The sequence below is a fragment of the Gallinula chloropus genome, assembly GCF_964237585.1.
Source record: "Gallinula chloropus genome assembly, chromosome: 1".
Classification (NCBI taxonomy): domain Eukaryota; kingdom Metazoa; phylum Chordata; class Aves; order Gruiformes; family Rallidae; genus Gallinula; species Gallinula chloropus.
In genome coordinates, this window is record NC_140085.1 from 64,734,156 (window position 1) to 64,759,087 (window position 24,932).

General features: G+C 40.7%; 1 protein-coding gene across 8 annotated transcripts in view; it reads right to left on the reverse strand.

Annotated features, from left to right (window-relative positions):
- Positions 1–24,932, reverse strand: part of BICD1 (BICD cargo adaptor 1) — a gene marked incomplete at both ends in the record, with an annotated part of 177,711 nt that overhangs the window by 14,749 nt on the left and 138,030 nt on the right. For 5 of the 8 annotated variants that reach the window (XM_084279259.1, XM_084279262.1, XM_084279263.1 and 2 more), the window contains 2 exons: positions 8,030–8,237; positions 18,707–18,858. In XM_084279259.1, coding sequence (XP_084135385.1) covers positions 8,030–8,237; positions 18,707–18,858 — 360 coding nt within the window. Of the gene's footprint in view, positions 1–6,749; positions 6,941–7,919; positions 8,238–18,706; positions 18,859–24,932 lie in introns of all 8 variants that reach the window. The other 3 variants (XM_084279257.1, XM_084279256.1, XM_084279258.1) reach the window with 3 other exon arrangements.

Below are 24,932 nucleotides of genomic sequence, written 5' to 3' on the forward strand. Positions count from 1 at the left end.
TATATTGATCAGCATGAAATGGATGGTTTCAATCTCATCAGTGATAACTGGAAAGCTAAATGCAAAAGAGCAAAAAGCATAGAGCAAAAAGGTCCTATTCACAGTGGCACCAAGAGGTAAAAGTACATTTAGCCAGCTGACTTCTTCATCAGTTACAGCCAACTAATGTCCTTGGCAAGGATACTGTTCTTCAAATTCAAAACGGCCTCCACAAGGACAATGTACCATGCTTGAAATGGCATTTAATATGTAATGCTCATTAAGCTTAGTTAAATGAGCATATCAGATGCAGGACATGGCCTCAAGAGCAGGAAGATATATACATATATCTGTATATATGCACTAAAACTGGTCATTAAACAATGAACACATATATACACAAATATGGCATGTTTACAAACTCCACAGAAAAATAGAACAATGCAGAACAAAAAATGAACACAATAAGTCAATAACAACTGAATTATCCTTTTTGTGAAGAGCATCATGTTCAGGTAAAAAAAAAAAACACCATACGCCTGATCTTGAAAAAACCTGCTAAAAACACATAAAATCCATTTTTCTCAGAGAACAGAGACAAATTACTCCAGTGCCACATGAGTCTTTGCCAGCAGCCTGCCTAATTACACAAGCTCAGAAACATCTTGCAGGCACAGGATCACCATCAACACAAGTACATTCTTGGTAGATAAAAATATATATCTTCATAGCTGAGGACTCCGAAGAATCACCAACAGATCTGTAATTAGGCAATGGGCAATTTGCACTTGAACTGTAAATCTGTTGTGGTGTAGTCTGTTTTCTTTAAATAACGGTTCTGAACTTTCATGCTCTAAGTGCTTTGCATTGCTTGGATGAAGCAAATCAAACTTACCTGACTGAACAATCAGCAGCCTAGCTTCACTAGTTCAATATTATATGTCTGTGTATATCATTTAGCAGTGGTGACTCAGTTAACCACCCACCCTGCTTTTCAAGAATAAACTAGTTCACTTGATGTACTTACTGTACAGATAAATCTATATAGGTTATGAAATAGAAATCAGAATAAAATTCTTCAACACAAAACCAGCATAGGAAGAGGTATCCAGATCCCAGTCATGGGGATTTTCCTTTTCGTTAATCTATAAAATTCCTTCAAAAAGGAGAAAAAGAAATATTTAAATTGCTCAGGTTCACTGGTGACCAGAGCAATCATAAAGATCTCCAGAGTGCCCTCCTAGCAAAATTCTGGTCTGAACTGATAATGGTCCACAAAGCTTTTCTTCCAAAATAATTTTAAAAAGAAGCTGTGCTTTCCTCCATGTTCAGATTTCTAACAGTCCTGCTGCTTCGAAATTGAGAAGTAGATAAAAAAAACCGAAGTGGAGGTACTGAAATAATACTGTGGCAAGGTTTAGAAATCCATGAGGAGCTTTTTGACAATAGTACCTCAGCTCAAATGCAAAGCTGGAGCTATTTTGGGCAAAATATTCCTAAACAAAGAAAAATGTGTACAGCTAAAGACTCTGAATTTAAACCCTTCCACCACACAACAAAAGAAGACAAAAACCCGCTGTCAAAAATTTATTCCCCTTACCTTTCCAACACTGTAAGGTGCCCGATCTCATCTCCACAGAAAGCCTCCGCTGTGGACAGTAATGTAAGCCTGACCCTCCCTTAGTGGTTTCCCAACTCCTTCATCCAAAAGGGGACAGACCTTTCCTACCTAGGGCTTCCACCCATAATATGCCTTTTGAAGATGCTTTCCTATATCTTCCTACTCTTTAAACAACTTGAAGCAGCAAGGAGCAGGAGCCAAAGGCAACGATCTTGCCCCATGTGATAAACTCCTCTTTATGTTAAGAAAGATATATAAGAAGGAGCATGAGCTTCTGATTATGCAGAGAATAAACCATTACAGAGTATTTCTGAAAATAATATCCTAAACACTATACTTTGAAAAAATCTCCAAATCCAGGAAGGAAAAATTAAAATAGCAGAGCCAATTCCTCCTACCAGGAGAGGTTACTCAACATCCCATAGGAAAAGCCATTAACTCTCTCTAACACTAAGACCTACCCTCTGCTTGTTGTGTTAAATTGTGGTTATGCTACATCAAACAGAACAATGCATTCCCAGGTTTCTAATCTATTCTTTACAGGTGAACCAGTTCCTGTGTAAAGGGCAATTAACAAAGACAACTCTGAAACAGTGCCCCTTGAGTCTCAGCTTAAAGACTGAATTGGAAGACTTCTTAGTACCTCCATATTGGGGTGGTTGAATTTTTTCATTATCACTTTCCTCGTTAGCTTTAAGGAATAGCTTCTATCTACATATGCTATAAATTAGGTCTTGGAAACAGTATTAGGATCTCTCTATAGGAATTTCCTTCAGGATGGAATTTCTGTAAATTAATTTAAACTTTATGGTAAGAATAGAAGCTAAGAAATAAAAGCTAGTAATTTGTATCATGTTATTCACCATTGTCTGCAAGCACAGAGCTACAGCAGAAATTAATCTCAGATGGCTCTCAAATTAAGATTATTATACTATATACTCCTAATTATTTAAGGCAGGTGGTGAGGTTAGTGCTTGAGTAGTAGCTGTACTATTGTATGGCATTCCTTTGCTGTTTTTATCTTGCACATTACTCTCTTGTGAGAATCAAAAGCCATTCTGTACATTAGCAAGAAAACTTTCAGGCTTAATGTGCTTTCAGAAGCTATCAACTCCAGAAAATTACCTAATTTTGCAATGGTTTTGCACATGAAGAACAATAAAATCTAAACCCTATAAAACAGAAATTTGGGAATGGAGTAAACTAGTGTATGATGTTGAAATCTGTGAGGCTGGCCTGGGTTATATCAACTAATCATCCCACCTCAGCTGCGATTTGAATTTGAGATAAATATGCCACATTTTGAGGCTACTTTTCCTACTTCTATTTTAATAGTGTAAATATATGACTGTACAGAAGGGAAAGGATTGCTTCTTATGATCTGATTTCCTAGGAAACAGGAAGTTAGTTACTATTCAAAATGCTTTCCTGTGTGACATTTTAAACAACAAAATCTGCCCTGTGTTACCTAAAAATGTTAAAAAAAAAAAAGGAAAATGAGAAAAAGGAAAATAAAAGAAGCATCTACCATTGTTTTGGGGGGCACTTCAAGAAAGGAGAGATTCTCGGGGATCACAGTGATTCTTGAACTGCCCCTGTTTAATGGAGAACATTGAAGCCATTTGCTACTCTCCACCTTATAAGTCTGCTGGGAAACCTTTTTTCTTCAGATGCATCATCCTGCATCATCCATAGAAGGATCTTGATTGATTTAAATTTAAGATAAAATTAGAGAACATTATATTCAACTTTTAGAATCTCCATGCTAAAATAACCAACAGAGAAGAGAGTGGTATTAGGACACCTACAGCAAACATTTTCTGTCCTGTTCTTTCCTCGAAGAAGACATGAGAAGCATATTTCATATTTGGGACTGCAGGATATTAAGAGGCATCTGACAACTTTACATCCAAGGAGTATGAATGCAACTGTGAAGGAAAGATAATTTCTAATGCAGTGTTGCACGCTGTAGAATTCAGCCTTAGGCTTTTTATATACCCTGGCTCCTTCACCTAGTTATGGAAACAGCCCCATGCAAGAGCGGGCTGGGATTGTATTGGACATATACCAGCTGGTTCTTTCGATCAGAAGAATAAAGACTTTGTGAAAATGAGAGAAAATAAGAAGAGAAAGAAGAAATGAGCACCAAAGCTAAATACATACTACTGTCCAGGGGAAATGGAACATGATACTTTGGAAATGGACTGGTATTTTTTAGCCACATTGGTTAGGAGCTATTACTTCCATTAGAAACCCCACAGAAATTTATAATGCCACAGCCAGCTTGATGTCAGAGGGACATGCATGCTGATTTAAAGTTGAGAGCAGTCAAACTGACGCCAAGTAGGAAACAACGTCTTTCTTGATAGGTCTTTAATTTAGCTGGTCTTCGCTAGTGAGCCTTCATGCCAGGGTCTTCCTCTGAAGAAGGTGGCAAAAAGTATTCCCAGTTTTTTTCTACCAGGTAGCCAGAAGGAGTCCAAGCTGGGTCCAGAACATGGTGAAGCTCGGGCCATAGCTTCTGCCAAGCACCAGCTCCAGAAGAAGGTAGAAAAGACAGGCAAAGCTTGCCTACTGCCTGGGGAGCCTGCCCAGTTTCTCCCTTGACCTATGTTAGTCATTTTGTCTCTTGTTCACCATTAAATGCATCCTCAGCTACAGCCTCCCAGTCCCCACAACACTGGGAGCTACTGAAAGGATAGGGAAGCCCCCACATAGTATGGGTGAAATATTCAAGTGAGAGAAATAGTTCATAAATTTAAAAGAAAAAAAAAAACAACCCTAAACCTGATTACATTTAATTTGGTCTTTGTTGCTCCTCCACTCCTGAGGACAAAGCCTCAAGCCAAGCTATACTCTACTTCATAGTGCTTGAGCTTGGATGCTGCTCTTTTGCATCCGCTCTGATGAAGAAGCAGGTGTGGGCCGTTACATTTCTTGCTGGCTTGCTTGACCACAGAAATCATCTGAGAAAAGACGCTTTTTCTGATACAAGGATTTAAAACTTTCTCTGTAAAAGCAGCACAGTAACATTCTTCGCTATTCCTTACTTTCAGGAAACAGATAATTAGACAGATGGCAAAATAAAAACTATTTGGTGCATCATTCACTGAATCTGTTAACACCAGTAAGTCTTCCAGAACCTGGCAAGAACAATGCTGAAAAATTCCCTACCTAACCCTCAGCCTGGTTTTAAAATGTGCCCTGCTAATACTGGAATCTGAGTGCTCAGGAAAATCTTTGGTTTGAAACTGTCAGTCTCACAGGCTGAGGCTGAGGCTTTGTGATGTCATAAAATTCGGATACATGCATTCAGAAAGCTAGAACTGTTGTTGATTGAGAAGGACGTTTGTAACATAAATGAGTAATACTGTCTCAAGACTGTTATACTCTGAATGTATAGAGATGTACCTAAAGTGACAGGTAAGACTGCAGACTATTTTCTGGGTAGTTCTACCTTCCAGGTTGCTTCATCCTTTGGCCTCTGTTGCTGGAAAAAGTCAATGTTTCTCAGTCTGTGGTCCATGCATCTGTGATGCTCTGTGACATATCAGATGCCAGTTCATTAAAATGGTGGGAAAAAAAATAAATCCATGAAGACAGTCAGGATCCAGAGTCCCAAAGTCAGAGATCACGTATTTTCCCATTTTACTAACAATTTCACAATGCAGTAAGTTGTGTCTGTTGAACACAGATCTTTTGTAAGTCATTATTTTTTCCAGCCACTAAACTTCACTTGCAATATAGTCAATGTTCTTCACACAAAGATCATCCAGTCCTTGGATTAAAATCTGTTTCTCCTTGGCCTGGAACTCTTATAAATGTCCATGAGAAGTACAATTACAATCAGAAGATTCTTACAAATTGCATGTTAGAAGATTGCCAAGTTTTGAGCCCAGATCCTTGTATTTCCAATCTGGGAAGTTTGGCTATAGAGAAAATGCAAAATCCCGTTCTTTAAAGAGATATAAGTGACCATCAGAAAGAAAATCATCTTCTTTCTGTCACAGAATGAAGATGAAAGAATACAAGAGACACTGCCAGTGCAGGACAGAGATTCATGCCTATGGGGTAGGAAATGAGCACATGGTCTTCCATTGCCAACAGAATTCAAAAGAATTGCTGAAAGATCAGTACCATTTATTTTATACACTTTAGTGCCTTTGTGTCTTTCCCCCTCTCCGCCTTTTTCTCCCCAGGAGCCAGCTCTTTGATTTATTTACTGCAACACTACTTAAGAAAATGTCTTGTTTAGACTCTCTGCAGTTTTACACTTGTCCTCTGAGTGGGTGTTTCTTGAGTGGCACTACCCAAAGGCGGCTGTGATATTGTTGGCACTCAGCGAGAGACACAACGTACTAGAAGGTATTGCTCAGCCTCCCAGAATAAACATTTGCTTGAGTAGAAACCACTTTATGGGTTTTAGCTTTCACATATTCTACTTATGCTTTTTGTGTATCTAACAAGTTTCCAAAGAAAGAATGAAAAAAATTACCACCACACAAGTGAGTGCATGTTTAAAGGACAAAGGCTCTGCTCAGGTGCAGAAGAAAAGTAATTATTAGCTTGTCTGTCAGGAAAAGAAAGGTGTCACAACCTTTGCCCTGTTCTAAGCAGAGACTACAAAAATGCAGGAAATGAAGAGCAAAAGCTTCCTGCAAAGATAAACTTCATGACTCAATTTATATAAACTTAACCTTCTGTAATTATAACATTACACTTTAGAAAAACCTGACTGAATGCTCCAGGGCAAGCAGAAGACGGATGCTGTGTAGGCTCCTGCACGCTGACAATCATCCCCTCTCTGGTCCTCACATCTCTGACTCCACTGTCCCATTGGGTTTGTGTCTTCCATGGGGACTACCAACACAACCACCAGACTAAGCATCACCTAGGCACAGGGGTGCAGTCTCTGTGGATGCTAGAGGGACTGCACCCACCCACAGCAGGACTTTCCCCGCTGCATCTGGAACCAGTTTGGGCTGCTGACAGCAGAATGTCATCTCCTGCTGCAGGTGACACAGGAGGAGACATTTTGCTTTTCAGGTCTCAAGAAGATGCCCAAATTAGATTGCATCTGCAGTGCTGGGAGAGTCCCCTGCTCTGCTAACCACTCAGCACCACATGCACCCAAGGAAAAAATGTTTACCTGGTGTGGCCACGGTTAACCTTTTTTCCTTGCTGAGACGGTGCCCATGGATGAATTCACTCATGGAAGGGGGGCCCCTCAGAAGATATGATTCTGTGGAGGCGGGATGAGGGGGGGTTCTTAATAATTTCTGGAGGTAGGTCCCTGAAGTCCTGGGATGGCTCTGATCACAAAGGGAAGGTGAGAATAGTCTTGCAGGAGATCCAAGAAAAATACATATGGAAACAAAAGAGTTTTACTTTAATTACCTTTCAAAGCCTCATGAATGACAACATCATGTTAATTTGCTTAACAGATAAAAGCCAACTAGTGTTGCCACCCCAAGTCATTTCCACAGCAGGGCACCTTGCCTGCATGGGAAATCCTGGTTTGTTTTAGGGGAGGAGGAGATGAGGTTGAGTTATCTCTCTGTATCCTGGAGTTGACAGGTACAAGATTCCCTAAATGTTCTCTCGGTTTTGCATTGTGACTAAAGCAAACAAGAAAAGGGAATGATTATCTAGGACTTCTCTAACAGAGAGTCCTTTTCATCTTCAGAACTGTGGAGATCCCCACACCTGTAGAGCTTTGGCAGGGCAGTCACAAGACAAGATGAGAACTCACTGCTTGAACAGATAAATATTTGCATTAGGTTATGAATGGCGGCCATCCCCCTTCAAAGGTTGCTTGCTCCCATGTGGAAGAATTAATGAGTGAACATATCCATATTCTTTTTGCACTGATGAAGAACAAGTGAGCACCAGAGCTTAACAAAGACATGCAGTTTCTTTTGTGTTAAGCACTGAAATGCTCATAGAGCACAATCTTTTTTTTTTTTTTTTTTCAAAAATTTCAGATGCTCTTTATGGAAAACCTGAAGGAAAACTTGTTAAAGAAAATATATTCACACTAATATTAAAGACATACAAGATACGCTGAGACACTGACAGAATACAGTTCAAAACACCGTATTAAGGAGGAGGAAATAATATGGTGAGTAGGTGGATCAGAACCACATGTTGCCAGGCTTTGAATTCGTATTTATATCTATATCCTCCCCACCTCCTTCTCCCCAGTCAAAATATGGAAAGGAAAAAAAAAAAGAGATAATTATAATGTTTACAATTCAGTGAACGACTTTATTGAAAGTCTGGCCACTGCACTGTACTGTAAAGATCACTGCATGCATACCTTTTCCTCTGAGTGCCACTGCTGACCAGTAAGTTTGGTTGCTGTGGGCCCTGACTATGCAGGAGGAAAGTGTCTATGCTTGGCACGGTGGCTGATGCCTCCTCACTTACTTTAGGGCTGCCGATCTTGCTCTTTCCAAGCTTGCCTTTGCTGCGTCGGGACTGCTCGTGGTCAAACTCTAAATCCTCCAGTCGCTGGGTAAGGGCAAGTTTTTGCTGGATAGCCATGCGCAACAGAGAGTTTAGGGTCTTCTTCTCATCCTCCGCAGCTGCTAGCTGCCTCTGCATCTCATCCAGCTGTGTGACATACTCATCACACCTAGGAAAACAAACAAGGCAGAAATCTGGAGAACAACTCCAAGAACCAACCCTACCAGTGACTGCATTTCTGGGACACAATTACCAGGGATAGATTCACATCCAAGCTTCTGCTGAATGTAATCCTGGAAGCAGTCAGCCTGAGTACCTCCATTCCCACTTTGAACAAATTTGGACTTGGATGTGAATGCCAACACTACTCGTTCAGTGGGAGAACATGTATCTGGAACATCAGCCTATGGCAACATGGTATGTTTCTAATGCAGATAACAAGCAATTGGAGGGAATATTTGGGATTATTTCCATGTTAGACAACAAATAACATTTTTTCAGGGCTGGTTCAGCTAGTAAATCACCAGGGATAAGAATGTCTACTAGTTAGATAATACTATTTTTCATAGACAGTAATATCTACTTAAGCAAAACATTACAAAAAACGATGAAAAAAAAGACTGCATGCACTTTGAACACCTGACATCAGATTTCGTGAAATGAGACATACTCAGTTCTTTGACACTGTTAAGTGATTAAAGAGCTACAATTCAGAAATCCCAACACCTAGATATTATTTCACATTCACTGTTGAGTCTTTTGGAGATGTGCTCAGATATCCACTGCTATGGTCGCTTAGTCCTTTTTAATCCTCAGCCTCTTATCTGCACGGAAAAACTGTGTATTTTTCATTTGCTTTTGATCTCCAGGGCACATTTTAAAATAAAACCACTTTTCTTTTGACTTTGTTAGCACCTAAAATTAATTCAATTTAGTTCCACTGTAAATAATGTTTCCTAAAGTTAATGGGAAGAGTGTGGCATTTCAGAACAGTCTTAGTCACTTTTTGAAGTGAAATAGCTTCTGTTTGTTAACAATAGACCATCTAATTAGTAAAAACCAAGTGTGATGAATATATACCAGTAGTCAAATGATTCAGAGAATGGTACTGTCTGACCATCAACATCCAAGAATTTTTCATGTTAAATGATGCAGCTTTCTTCAAATCTCCTCCCCACATCACCTGCATAAATCTAAATAGCTTTGCTGTGTAATTACAATAGTGTAATGGATAAGGATTTAGCTCTACCACTACCACCCACAGAAAACAAGCATAGAAAACAATTTTAGTTTTCCTTCTCAAAATGTGACACAACAAACTTTTAAATTATTGAAAACTGAATTTGAAGCTAATTTTTCTGAACTGTCTATCTTGTTCTTGTGAAATATTAAAATGTATTCAAAAATTTTAGTTACTCTTGACACACACATATATATATTCCACTATCCTCTTGAATAATTCAGGCAATGGAAGCAAAATTACTAAATCAGCCAAAGTTTTACCTGCAGTTTCAATATTATCTTTCCTCTACAGGACCATAATAAGCATGACTGTTCTTATTCAGTCCTTGAGGATGAGAGATATTTCTGAAACACTTGTTGGCTTAAAGCCAACTTGCACACCTATTTCAGCTCCAAGCCATTCTTTAGCCAGTTTCTTTGACAGATACATTAGACAGAAATCAGCGTTCTGGAGATTAAATTAATTTGAAATAAGAATTACTATAATGTCTGTGTTATCAGAGTTTTAAAGACGCATTCGTGTAACCAGATGGCTCTTGTATCATAGAATCATAAGATACCAGATTGGAAGGGATCTCAAGGATCATCTGGTCCAACTTTTCTTGGCAAAAGCTCCGTCTAGACAAAAGGATTATCTAGGCAGGATGGGCCAACACCCCGCCCATCTATCTAGTGTCCAATGTTGGGGAATCCACCACTTCCCTGGAGAGATTTTTCCAATGATTGCTCTTGTTGTGAAATTTTTTTCTCTAGACTCTAATCATAATCACCCACCTATTACTCCTCATATTTTCCATGTGACTCCTTGTAAAAAGGGAGTGTCCATCTTCTTTGTAGCCACCCTTTAATCATAGAATCATAGAATCATTAAGATTGGAAAAGATTTCCAAGATCATTTAGTCCAACCATCCCCCTACCACCTATATTACTGGCTAAACCATGTCCCTAAGCACCTCATCTAACCTTTCCTTAAACACCCCAAGGGATGGTGACTCCACCACCCCCCTGGGCAACCTGTTCCAATGCCTATGTACTGGAACATGGTGATAAGTTCTCAGCTAAGTCTTTTCTCAAAGATGGTCAAATCCAATTCTCTCAGTCTTTCCTTACATGTCAGGCTTTCTAGTCCTTTTATCACCCTGGTGGTGCCCCTCTAGATTCTCTCCATCCTGTCCACATCTTTTCTGTATAGTGGAGACCAAAACTAACACAGTATCCCAGATGTGGCTCCTAACAAGCACTGAGTAGAATGGGATAATGACTTTGTCTCTGCCTGTAACGCCCTTGATGCAGCCCAGCATCCTGTGGCTTTTTTTGCTACTGCAGCACATTCTTCACTCATTTTGAGCTTGTTGTCTGCCAAGACCCCAGGTCCTTCTCCACAGAGCTGCTCTCCAGCCAGGTAGATCCCAGCCTGTGCTGCACTCCTGGATTATGTTTTCCCAAGGTGCAAAACTTTACACTTGTCCATATGGAACTTTATAATGCTTTTGTTAGCTCACTCTTCCAGCCTGTCCAGGTCTTCCTGCAAGGTTGCTCTCCCTTCCAGTGTCCACTTCCCCACTCAGTTTGGTCTTATTTTCAAACTTCATCAGGGAGCACTTGATTACTTATGAAGATATTAAACAGTGTTTGGCCCAGTATCAGTCCCTAAATTGTGACAGGTTGCCAGTTCAAAGAAGAACTATTTACCACCCCACCCTGGTTCCAGCCTGTCAGCCAGTTCCCTGCTGTAGTGGTGCAACCACTCCCCCCTTCTCTTGAGCCACTCAGCACTTGCACAGTATCTCCCCGCTTTTCTGGGCCACATACCTGAGCAGCAGACCAGAGATATAAGGCATGCCCTCGATGTGCCTGGTTCTTGCTTCTTTGGTAACAGGAACAGCCTGGTACATCTGTGCTTGAACCATAACATTCTTACTTGGGAACAATAGTGACAATCAATCACCTCCTGACAACCTGGTACATCTGTGCCTGAGCTGTGGCTCAAAAGGGGGAGATACCAGAAAAGTTCTGAGTCTGCACAACTAGTTGAAAGTACCAGAATATTTCATCATCCAAGCTGGGCCAAAGTGGAGAAATACATGATACAATTACCTCAGACCCTATAAATAATGATCCTAAATGAACCCCTTGAAGCTCTCCTGGATCACAGTGGGCTGTGACAATTACCCCACACCCCACCCCTTTTCTCCCTCCCAAGCTGAGACACCTCTCAGACACAAACTTTTCAAGAATCATCTGCCAGGGCAAATCGGCCTTCTCAAGTCTCAACTATCACTCACTGAAGAATGCCAATGCATTGTATTTAAACCCAAAGAGGCAAATTTTAATTATAAGCTAGCTTCCGGCATTCTTGAGTCTCAATTATCCTCAATAATTGTATTGAGGAATGCTGATGCATTCTGAGTATTTGTTCTAAACTTGAAGAGGGAAATCTTAACTATAAGCCAACTTCCTTCATCCACCTCTCTAATTATATACATGTTCAAATACAAACATTGCCCTTTATGAATATGGGTGTGTTGTGGTTTTGCACGTCAAGATTCTGGTGGAGGAGGAGGGGGTTTGCAGAGGTGGCTTCTGCAAGAAGCAGCTATAAACTTTCCCTAGGCCAAACAGAGCAAACACCAGCCAGGCGCAAGTCTGGACCCGCTGCTGACCAAGGCCAAACCCACCAGCAATGGTCACAGCGGCTCTATGAATCATACTTAAGAGGAAAAAAATGCAAGTAGCCACTTTTTCCACCAGAGAAGGGAGTGAGAAGTTTTAAGAAACTGTGCAGATACTGAGATCAGTGAAGAAATGGGGGAGGAAGCACCGAACAGAAAGAAGCCCCTGCAGCCCGTGGAGAAGACCATGGTGGAGTAGGCGTCCCCCCTGCAGCCCATGGAAGAGGACAGGGAACAGAGATCCCACATGCAGCCTGCGGAGGGACCCATGCCGGAGCAGGTGGAGACATATGGAACATGCTATGACCCACACTGGAGTAACCTCCTGGCAAGACCTGCAGACTGTGGAGAGAGAGACCCACAACCGACCAGGTTTTCTGGGGAAGAGTGACTCCATGGGGGACCAGGCTGGAGCAGTCTGGGCCTAAGAGACTGAGAGACATTCTATGATTTATGACTGCACCCCATAGCAGTGACCCACGGTGGAGCAGCTGGTGAAGAGCTGAAGCCCTGTGGGAAAGGACTCATGTTGGACAAACTCATGGAGGACTGTCTCCCGCGGTCGTGACCCCATGGTAGAGCAGTGGAAGGGTGTGAGGAATGCCCCTCCTTCACCCTCCCCCACCAAGAAGGAAAACAACTTGTGAGGAACCGACCAAAACCCCCATTCCTCACCCTGGCTCTACCCCTTCCTCCATCTCCTCCCCCCATCCTGGGGAGGAAAAGGGAGAGAAATCATAAATAAAGTTGAGTCCATGAAGAAGGTAGGGGTGGGGGGGAGGTGTTTTCAGATCTGGTTTCACTCATTATCCTACTCTGGTTTCACTCTGTGTGTGTGTGTGTGTGCAGTGTACTGTAATAAATTAGATTTTTTTTTCTTTTTTTTGTGCTGAGTCTGTTTTGCCCATGACGGTGATTGAGGTACAATCTCTTCCCATCCTTATCTCTACTCTTAAGCTTCTCAATATAGATTTTCTCCCCATCCAGCTGAAAAGGGGAGTGACAGTGGATTTGGTGGGCATCTGGCCTCCAGCCAGGATCAAACCACATGGTAGCATATATAACCGGGCCCAAACATCTCTGTTTGCATGTCTGTCTTATGGTTTATGTTTATATACACACACACATTTCTATATACTCTGATTTAAGATATCTTAAAGTAAGTGAGTGTGAAGATTATCATCTGTGAAACTATAATTAAGTTGCTGTTTTGATCACAATATATTTTACTTATAGATCTTTAAAATTAGTCAATCATTAAGCACTACTAAATTTTAAACTTTGATTTACCTCATACTATCAATAAATTCTGAATTGACTAAATTATAACTGTACCAAACACCTTTCATCCATTTCACCCACCCACCTCATAGACCACTTGCTTAGACCAAAATGCATCTGTTCCTCCAGGAGAAGGGGAACTGTATAGAAAGCCTTGGAGAAATCCAGGTAGACAATGTCTATTGCTCACCTGAGCAATAACTGAACAGGTGACTTTGTCACAGGAGGTTACACAATTTACCCTTCGTTAATCCATGCTAGCTTTTCCCAATCACATGCTTCATTTCACTTGTGATCGCCCCTAGGCAGATTTAATCCATTACTTTCCCATGGATTTAAGTAAAATTGATGTGCCTATAATTTTCTGGGTCTTCCTTTGAGCTCTCCTTGTAGGTAAAAGTGACATGAGCCTTTTTCCAGTCTTCTGGGATGTCTCACAGTCTATACAACTTAAACATTATGAAGAGTAACCTCATAATGACATCAGGCAGCTATGTAACACCCCTGAGTGGATATTGTCAGTGCAGATTGATTTATAAGGTTGAAGCTTGTGTAACATTATCCACTTCTCTCATTCTCTCCCATTTTCCTCTTTGTCTGGAAGACACCTTTTATTTCCAAATACGGTTTCTGTTGAAAATATTAAAAAGTGACACCTGTAGCACAGAGCCATTAGAGGAACCAACTGCCTTGCTTTAGTATGCCAATAAGATGATTTTGTTCTTAGGAAAGATTGGTTTTCTTCAGGCCTTAGGACGTGTTCTTGGTGTTTAGGCATCTGCTTTGTAAAACAGTGTAACTGAGCGATTAAGAAATGTAAGCTCCATGAAGGTGGATATTACCAGAGCAGACTTAGACAAAACTGCCTTTCATTACCTGCTATGAACTATTACAAGTTGGCCCCAGAAACCTGGATATACTAGATGCCACTAGCTGGCCTCATACTTGAGACAAAACCAACTTCATTAATACAACTTTTTCCAACTGTTGTGATTAATTATACGCCCTTCCTAGAAGTCTCCCCACAACAGCAACCCTGCATTCTTGGCAGTTCACTGAAGTCTTTGGGTGGTTCCAGCCATATAACCTCCACCATGACTCAAAATTTCCTATTATTTTTCAAACACGAGGTCCATTGTCTCTGTGTTTTGTCACTCAAGCATTTTTTTGAGAAAAAAATGTTTTCAGAAAGGTTAAACCTAAATCAGTCAAGCAAAGGCCATAATTAACTTTAGAAACTGCTGAATTAACAGCCTCACATCTTGAAGTACGTAGCAGTGAAGGTCATTCCATGCAGTGGGAGGTAGGTACTGCCTGTAGCCATGGTGTTTCCCTTCACTGAAATATTCCCTGCTATGTGCAAGTGCGGGATAAAGAGAGAAGTGTTTCCAATTGAAAAAAGAAAAAAGCACATTTTATAAATATTCCTGAAGTCCTACAGCATGCTGAGGAAGAAAAAGGTTAAGAAGTCCTAAGAGAGATGATTTCTGGCACAGCACAGACCATTGTGAACTGAGCAGGGCTCCAGGATGCACAAGAGCTCTAAAAAAGTCGTTCAGAAACACTCAAACAGTAGTGAATACCAAAAGTTAGGTTATGTCCTCCTGAGTCAGAGCTCTTTCCCAGTTTCTCCCTTGCCCCAGGATGTGTGTATGCTGCAAATAACTATTAAGTGAACTGTTATCTTGCTGATCTACTTATTGCCAGAGCAAAAGTCAAGTTTTCACATATTTTGCACTTCTCTTTTCTCAGAAAGGAAGCAGACACATAAGCCCACCTACTTAATATGAACTCATCCAAGAAGATTATACAGGAGTTTAAGGGATTTTTAGTTCCATCTCTCTAATCTAAGAATGCAAACCAAATACCAAGTCAGGCTTATATGTAATTTAGGTAACATAAATCATAGCAGAGCTTGAACTAAAACCCAGAGACTGACAGTGACAGATCCCTGCTCTAGCCATATCAGCATAATTCTCTTCAGCTCATAAATGTTTTCTTAATCTATGATAGCTCCAGGATCTGTCTGAACTTCCTAGTCCATCTCTTCAGCACACATTTTTCTATAAATATTAATCATAAGAAAATGTCTTGACAAATGGAGAATAAAACCAGCGGATACAGTGTCAGGGCTGTAGCAATATCGTAACTAATATTTCTTGCTCTCTCCTTTTGAGTGTCTCTATTTAGACTGGGAAATCAAGCATGTGAAATTAGTAAAGGAAAATCAGCTTCCTGAATACCAGTATAAATTTAGTTTAAAATTGGTTCCCGCGCTCCTTCAGGACTAGGCTTCTCTTCCCTCCCTTTCCCAAGGCAACCCTTACTCTAGATGGGAAAAGTGATGGTTTAGAGGCTATTTTTGTTTCCCCCCCCCTCTACATGAGGGCTGGACATCAGCCTCACTGCTACACAGTCCCACAGCTCCCATCATGGATCTGGAGTGACTCAGGGTTGGAATGAAGGGCAGGAAAGGCTCTCACCATTTTTTCTGGTCTAGGACTACCAGAAGCATCCCAGGGGAACATTGGCAGGTTAAAGACAAGAGCTGCACTTATGCAGGGCAGCACAAGGCCCTGGCATCAAACAGGAACTTCAGCTCTGCTCTGCCAGCACCCTGAATCCCACAGAAAAGAAGGTTTTGTAATGTATTGCTTTCTTTTTCTGAGAGAGGTGTTTGGGGAAAAGGGAGTTTGAATCGTATTGAGGACATATTCTTGACAGGTCTGAAGTAAATTCAGAAAGGGATCAAGGCTAATGAAGAGGGAAGAAGGAAGCTGTACAGACTAGAGCGACAGAGGATTTTGGATTGGGGAAACAAGCAGTCACAGAAGGGAAAACAGCAAAAGTACAAAGAAGACAGAAGAATTTTTGAGGGCAAGAAGAGATGAACTTAGGGAACATAAGGATGCACATGTCAGGGGAAAATAAAAGAAAAAGGAGGGCTCCTGCTTTCTGTATAGGAGAGCTTTGGAGAAAAATGTCATCTTTGCTGCTGAGACCAGAAACAGGTATGCTGTGCTCTCTTTATAATGTGGTATGACCTTTACTGAATGCGGCTGAGGAAGAAAAGATACAGTTCAGCATCAGAACAAGCATTTCTTTGGGGACCAAATTAACAGAAAAGGAGCATTTATAGAAAAGAAATTATATTGCTTTATCAAACAGTATATGAAATGTTTTTTACATCTATAATATAACCTATTATCAGAAGGATGTTCTCTCTAGTACAAATTCAAGAGTAAGTGCCATGTGATGCAGGATAACCATGGAAACCACTGTTTTATTCAACAGAAGACTAAACAATTGCTTTTCTATGCTGAAGGTTGCTGCTGCATCGACTGTTACTGCATGGAGAATTTTCAAACATATTTCTCTTCTTGAACAGACATCTACGGTATACCCACCCTCTGTCATTTAAACAAATGTTATTCCAAATGGAGTATTCAGAATAAGTCAATTATTTAAACATTTAGGAAGACTGATTTCATTATAAAGGCCATTATATTCCAGGGTACGGGAGGAAAAGGAACATTTTACAACAGAAAAATCTATAGGAGCACACTGATGTGCAAGACCTTGCAGTGAATGATTTTTAACAACTATGCTCAGATAATACTGGGCAGAACTTACAACCTCGAGGGCAGGGGTGGTTTCCACAGGCCACGGAGTGAGTGTTTAATCAGTACTGCACAGAGTTTACCAGCAGCAGTAGATGTATTGAGTGGGGGTTATTTCTACTGACACTAGGCATTGAATACAGTGGAAATCCTGTATCTCAGCCAGTCACCCAGATTCCTTTTATAGCTCACAGAAGAGAAACATAAGCCTCATTGAATGCTACACACATGACATCTAGAAATGGCATCTAGATTAACAGCACCCTTTAAGCCTAATTCTCACAGAAAAGATACTGTTGTCTCCCCCTACCCCTACACCCAATAGAAGTGTGCACTCAGGGTATCCAAACAAGGTAAAGACTACACCAGTGCACCAATAACCCAACATGCCCTGTAAATAATAGCTTCTAAATCTTAGCATATTTCTTTTACCTCACGGGTTGATGATTTATGCTTCATGTAAAACCACTGCTTCATTTATGCCTGTGATGCCACTCCTCTCCTCTGGAGTTAATAGCCTTCCGGATAGTTTTATAACTAGTATACTCTTGTATCTCCTAGAGTAATGAGCTTGCAAATAAAGATTGACACATGCATTTCCTAAAACACACACACAACTTTTCTTTCTTGAAGAAAATCTTTAGATGACAATGAAATCAATGGAGCCATGTTAGTTCACACCACCCACTGAGTTGGTTCTTCATTTCCATTATGGCACTGCACGTTTTCTTCTGATGGTGAACCTATGATGAATTTTTACACAGCATTAATGTCACAGCATGGAAACATCCATTCTCCTTCCTTCCTACCTCTCCCAGATCCTACTGCCACTGTCACTGAGCAACAAAGGATCTCAGAAGGCTGGAAGAGGTGAGATGGCAGCTGTGTACCACAGAGATGTTGGCATGAGGCATGTAGAAGGCTTACTGCATATGGACCAAAGCACAAGCAAGAAATCTGCTTTCTGCTTTGAGTTTGACTACAAGGATGGGAACATACACACACACAACACACGCTCATACAACAGAAGAATTTCCTGAGGATACCAATTTTCTTGCTTATTTGGGAGTTAATTTATTGATAAAACCGTTGGATCTTAAAAAAAAAAGGTAACCTTTTAAAAAGCAGCTAAAACCAAAGGCTGTCCTGGAGAAGATGAAAGGGAAGAAGAGAGATGATTAATTCCTGCCCTACCAGGAGGAACTATGGTACAGAAGAGAAGTGAAACTTTTCTCCTGTGGAGAAGATAATAAATTGAATATCATGGTGGGAGAAAATAAGAATTCACGCTGGAGTGGGAAATTGCAGTGGCCTCAATTATTAGTTCTGGATTAGAGCATAGGCTGGTTGATGGAATAGATTTTACTAGTGGTAAGTAATAAATCTCAAGATAATGAAAACACAGGATCCTGAAGATCATTATTAACCATATGATAGCGTTACACGGCAGTATCACTGCGTACTTCTAAATGTGAAAATCAGCCACATAAATCTACTATTTGATTTCCACTTTAAAAACCCCTATAAATGCAAATATACTGGAGGTTGATATTGGCATTTGTAACACTTTACTCAAGGTTGTATTGACATTGCTATTCTCCAGCTTTATTTTCCAAGACATGCATGGTGAAAGATTGCGGGTTTTGCACAGTGTGCACTCTGAGGCTCATTCTCCTTCATCCAGCAAAACCCCTGACCTTGCAGAAAACAATCACTGGCTCTACTCGTACAAACCCAAGACACAGAGCTACGTCTCTTCTCACTTAGCACACACGTACTTACTTTTACAGTGCTCAGCCAGACGGTGAAACTGTTTCCCTTACCTGGTTGCAAACATTGCTCTCAAGGATGAGAAGGTTGCTGCATCTTCCTTCAAAGCCTTTAATTCATTCCGTAGTTTGGTCATGGTTTCAGTCACCATTGCTTTTTCATTTTCATATTTATTCTTCAAATTGGCTAGTGCCACTTCAGCTGTCTATAAACACAAACAAGGATATAGTCTTATGAGACAGATATCTGATAACAGCTAAGATGCCATGGTTGATTTTAATGCAGAATTCCTTCTTTGTTCTTACAGTAAAAGAAACTTAGACCTCATCATTGCACTGCACCCTTTGTATGTCTTTTTTTATGTTGTACTGCCCCCGTAAAGCTAGGAAAAGGAGAAAGCTGTTCAAAGGACAACTCAACACTTTAGATGTCCCTGCTAAACTGTGCAGCTGTACGTTGAGAACTCAGACAAGCAAGTTACTACAGCTCAAGGGTTTGCTACCGCATCATTTGAGCTGCAGTAAACAAGGTGTGTCCCACGACCATGTTGCAAAGAAGACGCACGGCCTGTTAGACTCGGTTTCTGTAGCAGAGGTGGGAACCAAGTATTTGGCCTCATGTTTCCTGCCAGCTGAGGCCCTCCTTGGCCAAGGTGACAGGACCTCACAGCTTGTTCTTGTGTCTGAGCACCAGCAATGCCTACTATTGTGCAAACCAGCATCATTTTGGGAGTTTTAACCACTACAAAAAAAACCAACAAAAAAGTGTAAATTATAATTTTCACTGAACAGGTAAGCTAGGCTTTGTAGTCATCCTATTCCTTTATTTTTTCTGCTCCCTCTTTCCTTTTTTTCAATTTAATTCAGTAAATTTCTTTAATTTACTGTCCTACTGCTTTTAGTATTTACATTTGTCTTATTTTTGCAACAGTGAACCTTTTATCTGTGAAGTTTAGTAGCATTTAGAAGTTACTCAAAATACATTTTTATAAAGGCTTTATTCCTCCTGCTGCTATTAGACATTTGAAATTATTGCCACTGAGTGGGATGAAGGAAAAAAAATGTTTTCTTTTACATTTACTCAGAGTGATTATGGATGTTTTTTCATTTCATTTAGTGCATAGTAACTTGCAGCATTTCATTCAGTTAATCTCTAAGGTCCCTTCCAACCCTACCCATTCCATCATTCTAATGATATAGGTAATCCATTTGCCCTGTTGATTTTGTGGGTTCTTGAACCATCACCAGAGGAGAGGAGTGTAGAAGAACATTAGTTAAAAGCAACCAGCAAGGGGCTATGATAAAAGATGGTAATGGCCAAACAGCTGGAAACTCATTTTAAACTCAGTTTTCTGAAACTCAATACATTTCACACTAGCAAAAGAACATATTAGCATCTCCTGCTAAAATGCAACTGCAGTCATTTGTGTCTGAGGAAACAGCACAGTTTTCTAAATGGCAGTGTTAATAATTCAATCTTTTTTTTTCCAATTGCACGCTCACCAGTGTGAGAGAAGAGATTTTTAAAAATCAATGGAAACTACCTGTCATTTTAAATAGAGGGGTTTTTTTCCATGCCAAACTTCAAATCGTCAGCAGCACATGCTTAAAAAATTGACCACTTAGGGATATATTCAAACAAACTCAGCTTTTATCAACCTTACTGACGTATGATTTGGTATAATGTAGGATGGTAGTCGCCATCCTACACCTTAGCAGGATAAAGCAGAAATTGTCAGGTTTCTATCTGTTTGCAGGCATCAGCAAAAATGTACACTCATAAATTAACATGAAGAAGAAGGATTTACATTGTTTAATAAAGCTACTTTTCTGAAGGGGAATCTAAGAAATAGGGAATCAGAGGACAAATTCCTATTTAACAGGTATAATTAATCAGAATTATTTAAGAATTTTCAGGTTGCTAATGAGGCAGAATTAATTTATGACAGCACAGGCAGACTGTAGTTCAAACTGAGTTCTGCTTTGCTTCTAAGGCAGGAAATCAGATGTCTTTGCTTTGTAAGAGAAATATAGCCCCATGTCCCTTAGCTCATCATACCTGGTCTTTGCAAACAGCTTTCATGTAAAGGTTTTCCTTTGTTCTGGAAGGAAAATGAGTTAGAGATATGTGCCAATTAATGCTAGACTTTAAAAAAAAATCATTAACTTGTTTCAGCAGTGGGATTGCATATTCAATATAAAACAAATAATTTACACATCACTGAAACTGTGATCAGGCAGAATGATCAGGCAGATCACTGTGGTCCCTACATTTTAGTCTGGATGTCAGGGTAAGTTAAATGGCAGGTAACACTACAGGAGAAAAAATAACTTAGAAATATAATATCATTTTTGAATAAAGGCAACAGAAAAGGGACTGTGTCGAATTTTTAAACCTTCTTTTCCTTCCTATTAGAGTTTTCCATAAAACAATGTGTTGAAAACAAAGCGTAATTGCCAATCCTATTGGAAGTGCCTGGTGGCTCTCCAGACAACTTTTTGAACTCACACCCCTTCGCAGGCTGTTAAGTGTCTCCCTTCTTAAAATCTCCTCAGTGAAGAACAAATGGCCACAAGTGCTCCACTAGAGAAGCAAATAAAAAGCATTTTCAACAGGCAAGAGAAAGAAACATGAAGCAAGCAAAAGTAGCATCTGTTAGAAACCTGCAGCCAAGGCCAGTGGAGCAGCAGTGCATCACTTTAGTGTGAGGCACAGCACACTCAAGAGGTCCTTTTATGAGCCATTGGGGACTGGATGCTGCAGGTGATGTCTACCTACAGTTCCTCAGTTTGGGAGCTGGATGCTGCCTGAAGCCAACTACTGTCAGACTGCTCAGCTACAAGGATGACATTTTACAAGGGCAGCCAAGTCAATCTCTATGGGCTACCTGCCACCAAAAAACACTTTCACAGCCTTTCACCATCCCTACCATTTGCAGAACCCGTGGTTTTCTTCTGTGCTTACTGGGAGCCAGTCTGGGGAGCCTAAAGAGGCAGAAAACTAACCTGAAGCACCCTGAAGCTACAATGTGTGACAGGGAGCGGGGCTGAGGGGAGAAGGGGAACTTGGACTCCCACCTTTCAGAGATGCCTGTGTATCAGGTCACTACAGCTGTACTGCTGGACTGTGCCAAGAGTCTCAGTGGCAACATGAACTGAAGCCATAACTTCATGTCACTCTTCCTCCAGCACATCTAGTCTATAGTATTTCTATGTGCTCCTCCTCTCAGCCAGTCTCTGAAATTGTACCCACTGAGCCATCTATGCACCATTGTGTCTGAAACTGGTTCCATGGGATAATCTAGATTTTAAAGACCTGGGGTGAATCGCGCATTTGGAGAGTGCTCTGAAAGGAAGGATCAGGCAAATAAGTCTGCATTCCCAAGTAGTGGGGATGTGCCAGAAGGAAGAGATGCCCTTTCTCCCCCCAACCCCCCTTTTTATTTTCCCTAGCTCTTTCTGAAGCATTTGTTTTTAAGCCGTGTTTAACTACAGAACTGCATTACAGAAACTTCACACCACATAAAAGTGCAACCTCTGAGCAACAGGCATGGAAACAGAGAGTGAAGGAAAAAGAGGAAAACACAGAAAAACGTGTGACTACTTTTCAGTGAAGTAAATAATGCAATAAGATAGGAGAGAGGCTAATGACAGTCCCAACATAGGGGGCCAGTAGCCCCTCATCAAGCCACCTGGAGACACAGGTTTAATGATTTACCAGAGCACAGAGCATTTGCTGTGCAAAGGACATCACCTGAAGCTGACAGCAAGGCTGGGAGGCAACAGAGAGCTCCAGCACCAGCAGGGTGTGAAACTCTATCTAGTAACAGAGAGCAGGGGCATGCAGAGGTCATCCCCCCATTCCCCAAACCCACAGAGCCCAAGGTGAACACACACAGATGCCCTGGACCCAAGACACTACCAAAACTAACAATGTCCTTTTCGTCCCCCTCCTCATTATTACAGAAGAAATCGAGGTGCTTAAAGGCTGCTACCTTAATCCTGAGAGCTGTGAGCAAATATAATTTCTATATATATTCACATTCTTAGATGACTTTGTATCTCATTTACTTTACTTTAGAAGTGTGAGAAGCAAACAAATAAAAAATTCTTGCTGAAAGAATATTAAGGATTTTTTTTTTTCACAGAAGAAAGCAGAACTGTAGCCTGTTATTTTAGTGCAGAAACCGTAGGTGGTTCTGAATCTTTCTACCTAGCCTCAATTACCCAGAGAAATTCTACTGTATTCTGTCTGTATAACATGAGGGTATTTATTTATAAGGTAAGGGGTTATCAAGTTATTTTCTTCTGAAGGTCTTTTATGGGCATTGCAGTTATAGAAGCTAGAGACACCATATTACTGCCAATGCAGTTGTGAAGGTCTTGCTGACTCAACTCCTTCCCATCAAACCATTTACCTATGCGAACAACTGATCATTTTTCAATCAGAACTTCAGGATATTAAATTCCCCTCATAGGCAGCTTTGCTTTCTGAATGTTATTAGAAATCAAAATCAAAGCCGTAATCGAACTGGTCCTAAAAGTTAATATATCATTAATTTGATATTACTTTACAATTTATGCTACTTGCCAATGCTAATGCTACTGAGCTTTGCTCCACAGAACTGGTGCTGATGCCAGTTATGGCTGTGAGTAAATGGATACATGAATCTAGACGAGGAAAGCAAGCGAGCTAGCAAGATATACGTGCCTTGCTATTTTGAGCAATTGATTTAACAATCTATTTTCCTGGCCTTAGGTTTGCAGCTTCTTGGAGTAATTTTTACCCTCTTTTATTGTATTATGGAGTGTTGTGTATCCTGTTTACAGCCCAGCCTACTGCTTAACATGTATTTGAAAGTCTTGCCAAAGAACATACAGATAGAATAAACAGAAATATCATGAGATATTGCCAAATGCTTTACATTAGACAACTGATTGCCAGGTTCAAACAAATTCATTGTATGTTGCACTGCCGGAGAACCAGGCCCACTGCAGCAGGAAGAGACTGAAACAGAGACACGTTCAGGGATGTCCTGCAGCCAGGTAAGTTACCGTGAAGAGACATGAACACATTTCAGGGGGGACAGAAACTCTGCTCATTTTGTCTTCTGATGAACCATTTGCCACTGTGTACCTGGATTGGACGTCAGTACACTGCGAGACAAGTGTATTGCCAGGAGAACGACTGGTTTCAATAGGATGTTGCAATACTTCTGGTGGTCACGAGAGGGCACCAGTGCTTCCCTGCTTAAGGGTACGACTTCATTGCTGTGGTACAGCCCGAAATAACAGACCCGGGGTTTCCCCCAAGGGTCTGAATGGGGAGATGCTCTAGGAAGGCCAGGTCTTGCCTTTTGTGCAGTGCATTTGGTCGTGTTCATCTAGCTTTCTAATATTATTACAACCAAAAAAGTTTCACTTAAGGCGTTTCTGCTTGGAGTGCCCACAATACCGGGGGTGGAGGGGTGGGGGTGAGGTCTGATATTCCTACAAAGCAGGATGAGAGGTGATGTGGCCTCTCTGGAGCCTGAGGACAGGCCGGGGCATCCAGGCCCCTCCAGTTGCAGGCTTCTCCCTTGCATGGGCTGCTGCAGCTCTCCCCTGCTACCTCAGACACCAGCAGTGCCCTGCTTTATGATGTAAGGGATGAAAAGATACAATTCTGTATCAATGTCAAGGCTTGAGAATGGGTATATTATATATATATTCATATTTTCTAGGTCTTGTGGTTCTTGAGCAAATGAAAAAAACTGAACCAGAAATCCTTTGTTGGCTCAGCTACACTGAAACCCACAAATGGGAAAAAAAAAAACAGGATACTGCTGCTTAAAAACTTCTTATTTTGGAGGGGAAGAACTCAAGAGGCTGAATCTTGACTTCTGTTTTTTGAACATGAGATGCACTTTGGGTCCTGAGATGCACCTGTCACCTGAGGCTGGCAGTATTGCTAGTGTATAATAAAACTCCCCCACAATTTCTGCTATCTTTATATATATATAATGTCTTTTAATTTGAAAATTCGAGGATGTTGATATTAGGTTTACATGAGCAGTATTGCAAGATTCTATACCCAGTTGTACAGTTCTCACTAGCTATCCAATAAATAAGTTTAATTAATAGCACATCCTTACTCAGCAAATCTATCTTTTCCATTTCAGTGAGCACATTTTAGGATGATGCTTTATTTCTGACAGCAATCAAAATGCAAGACTGAGATAGATTCTCTGATAGCATCAAAAAATAAATGATAGCTGTATACTAATAGAAAAAATCTTTA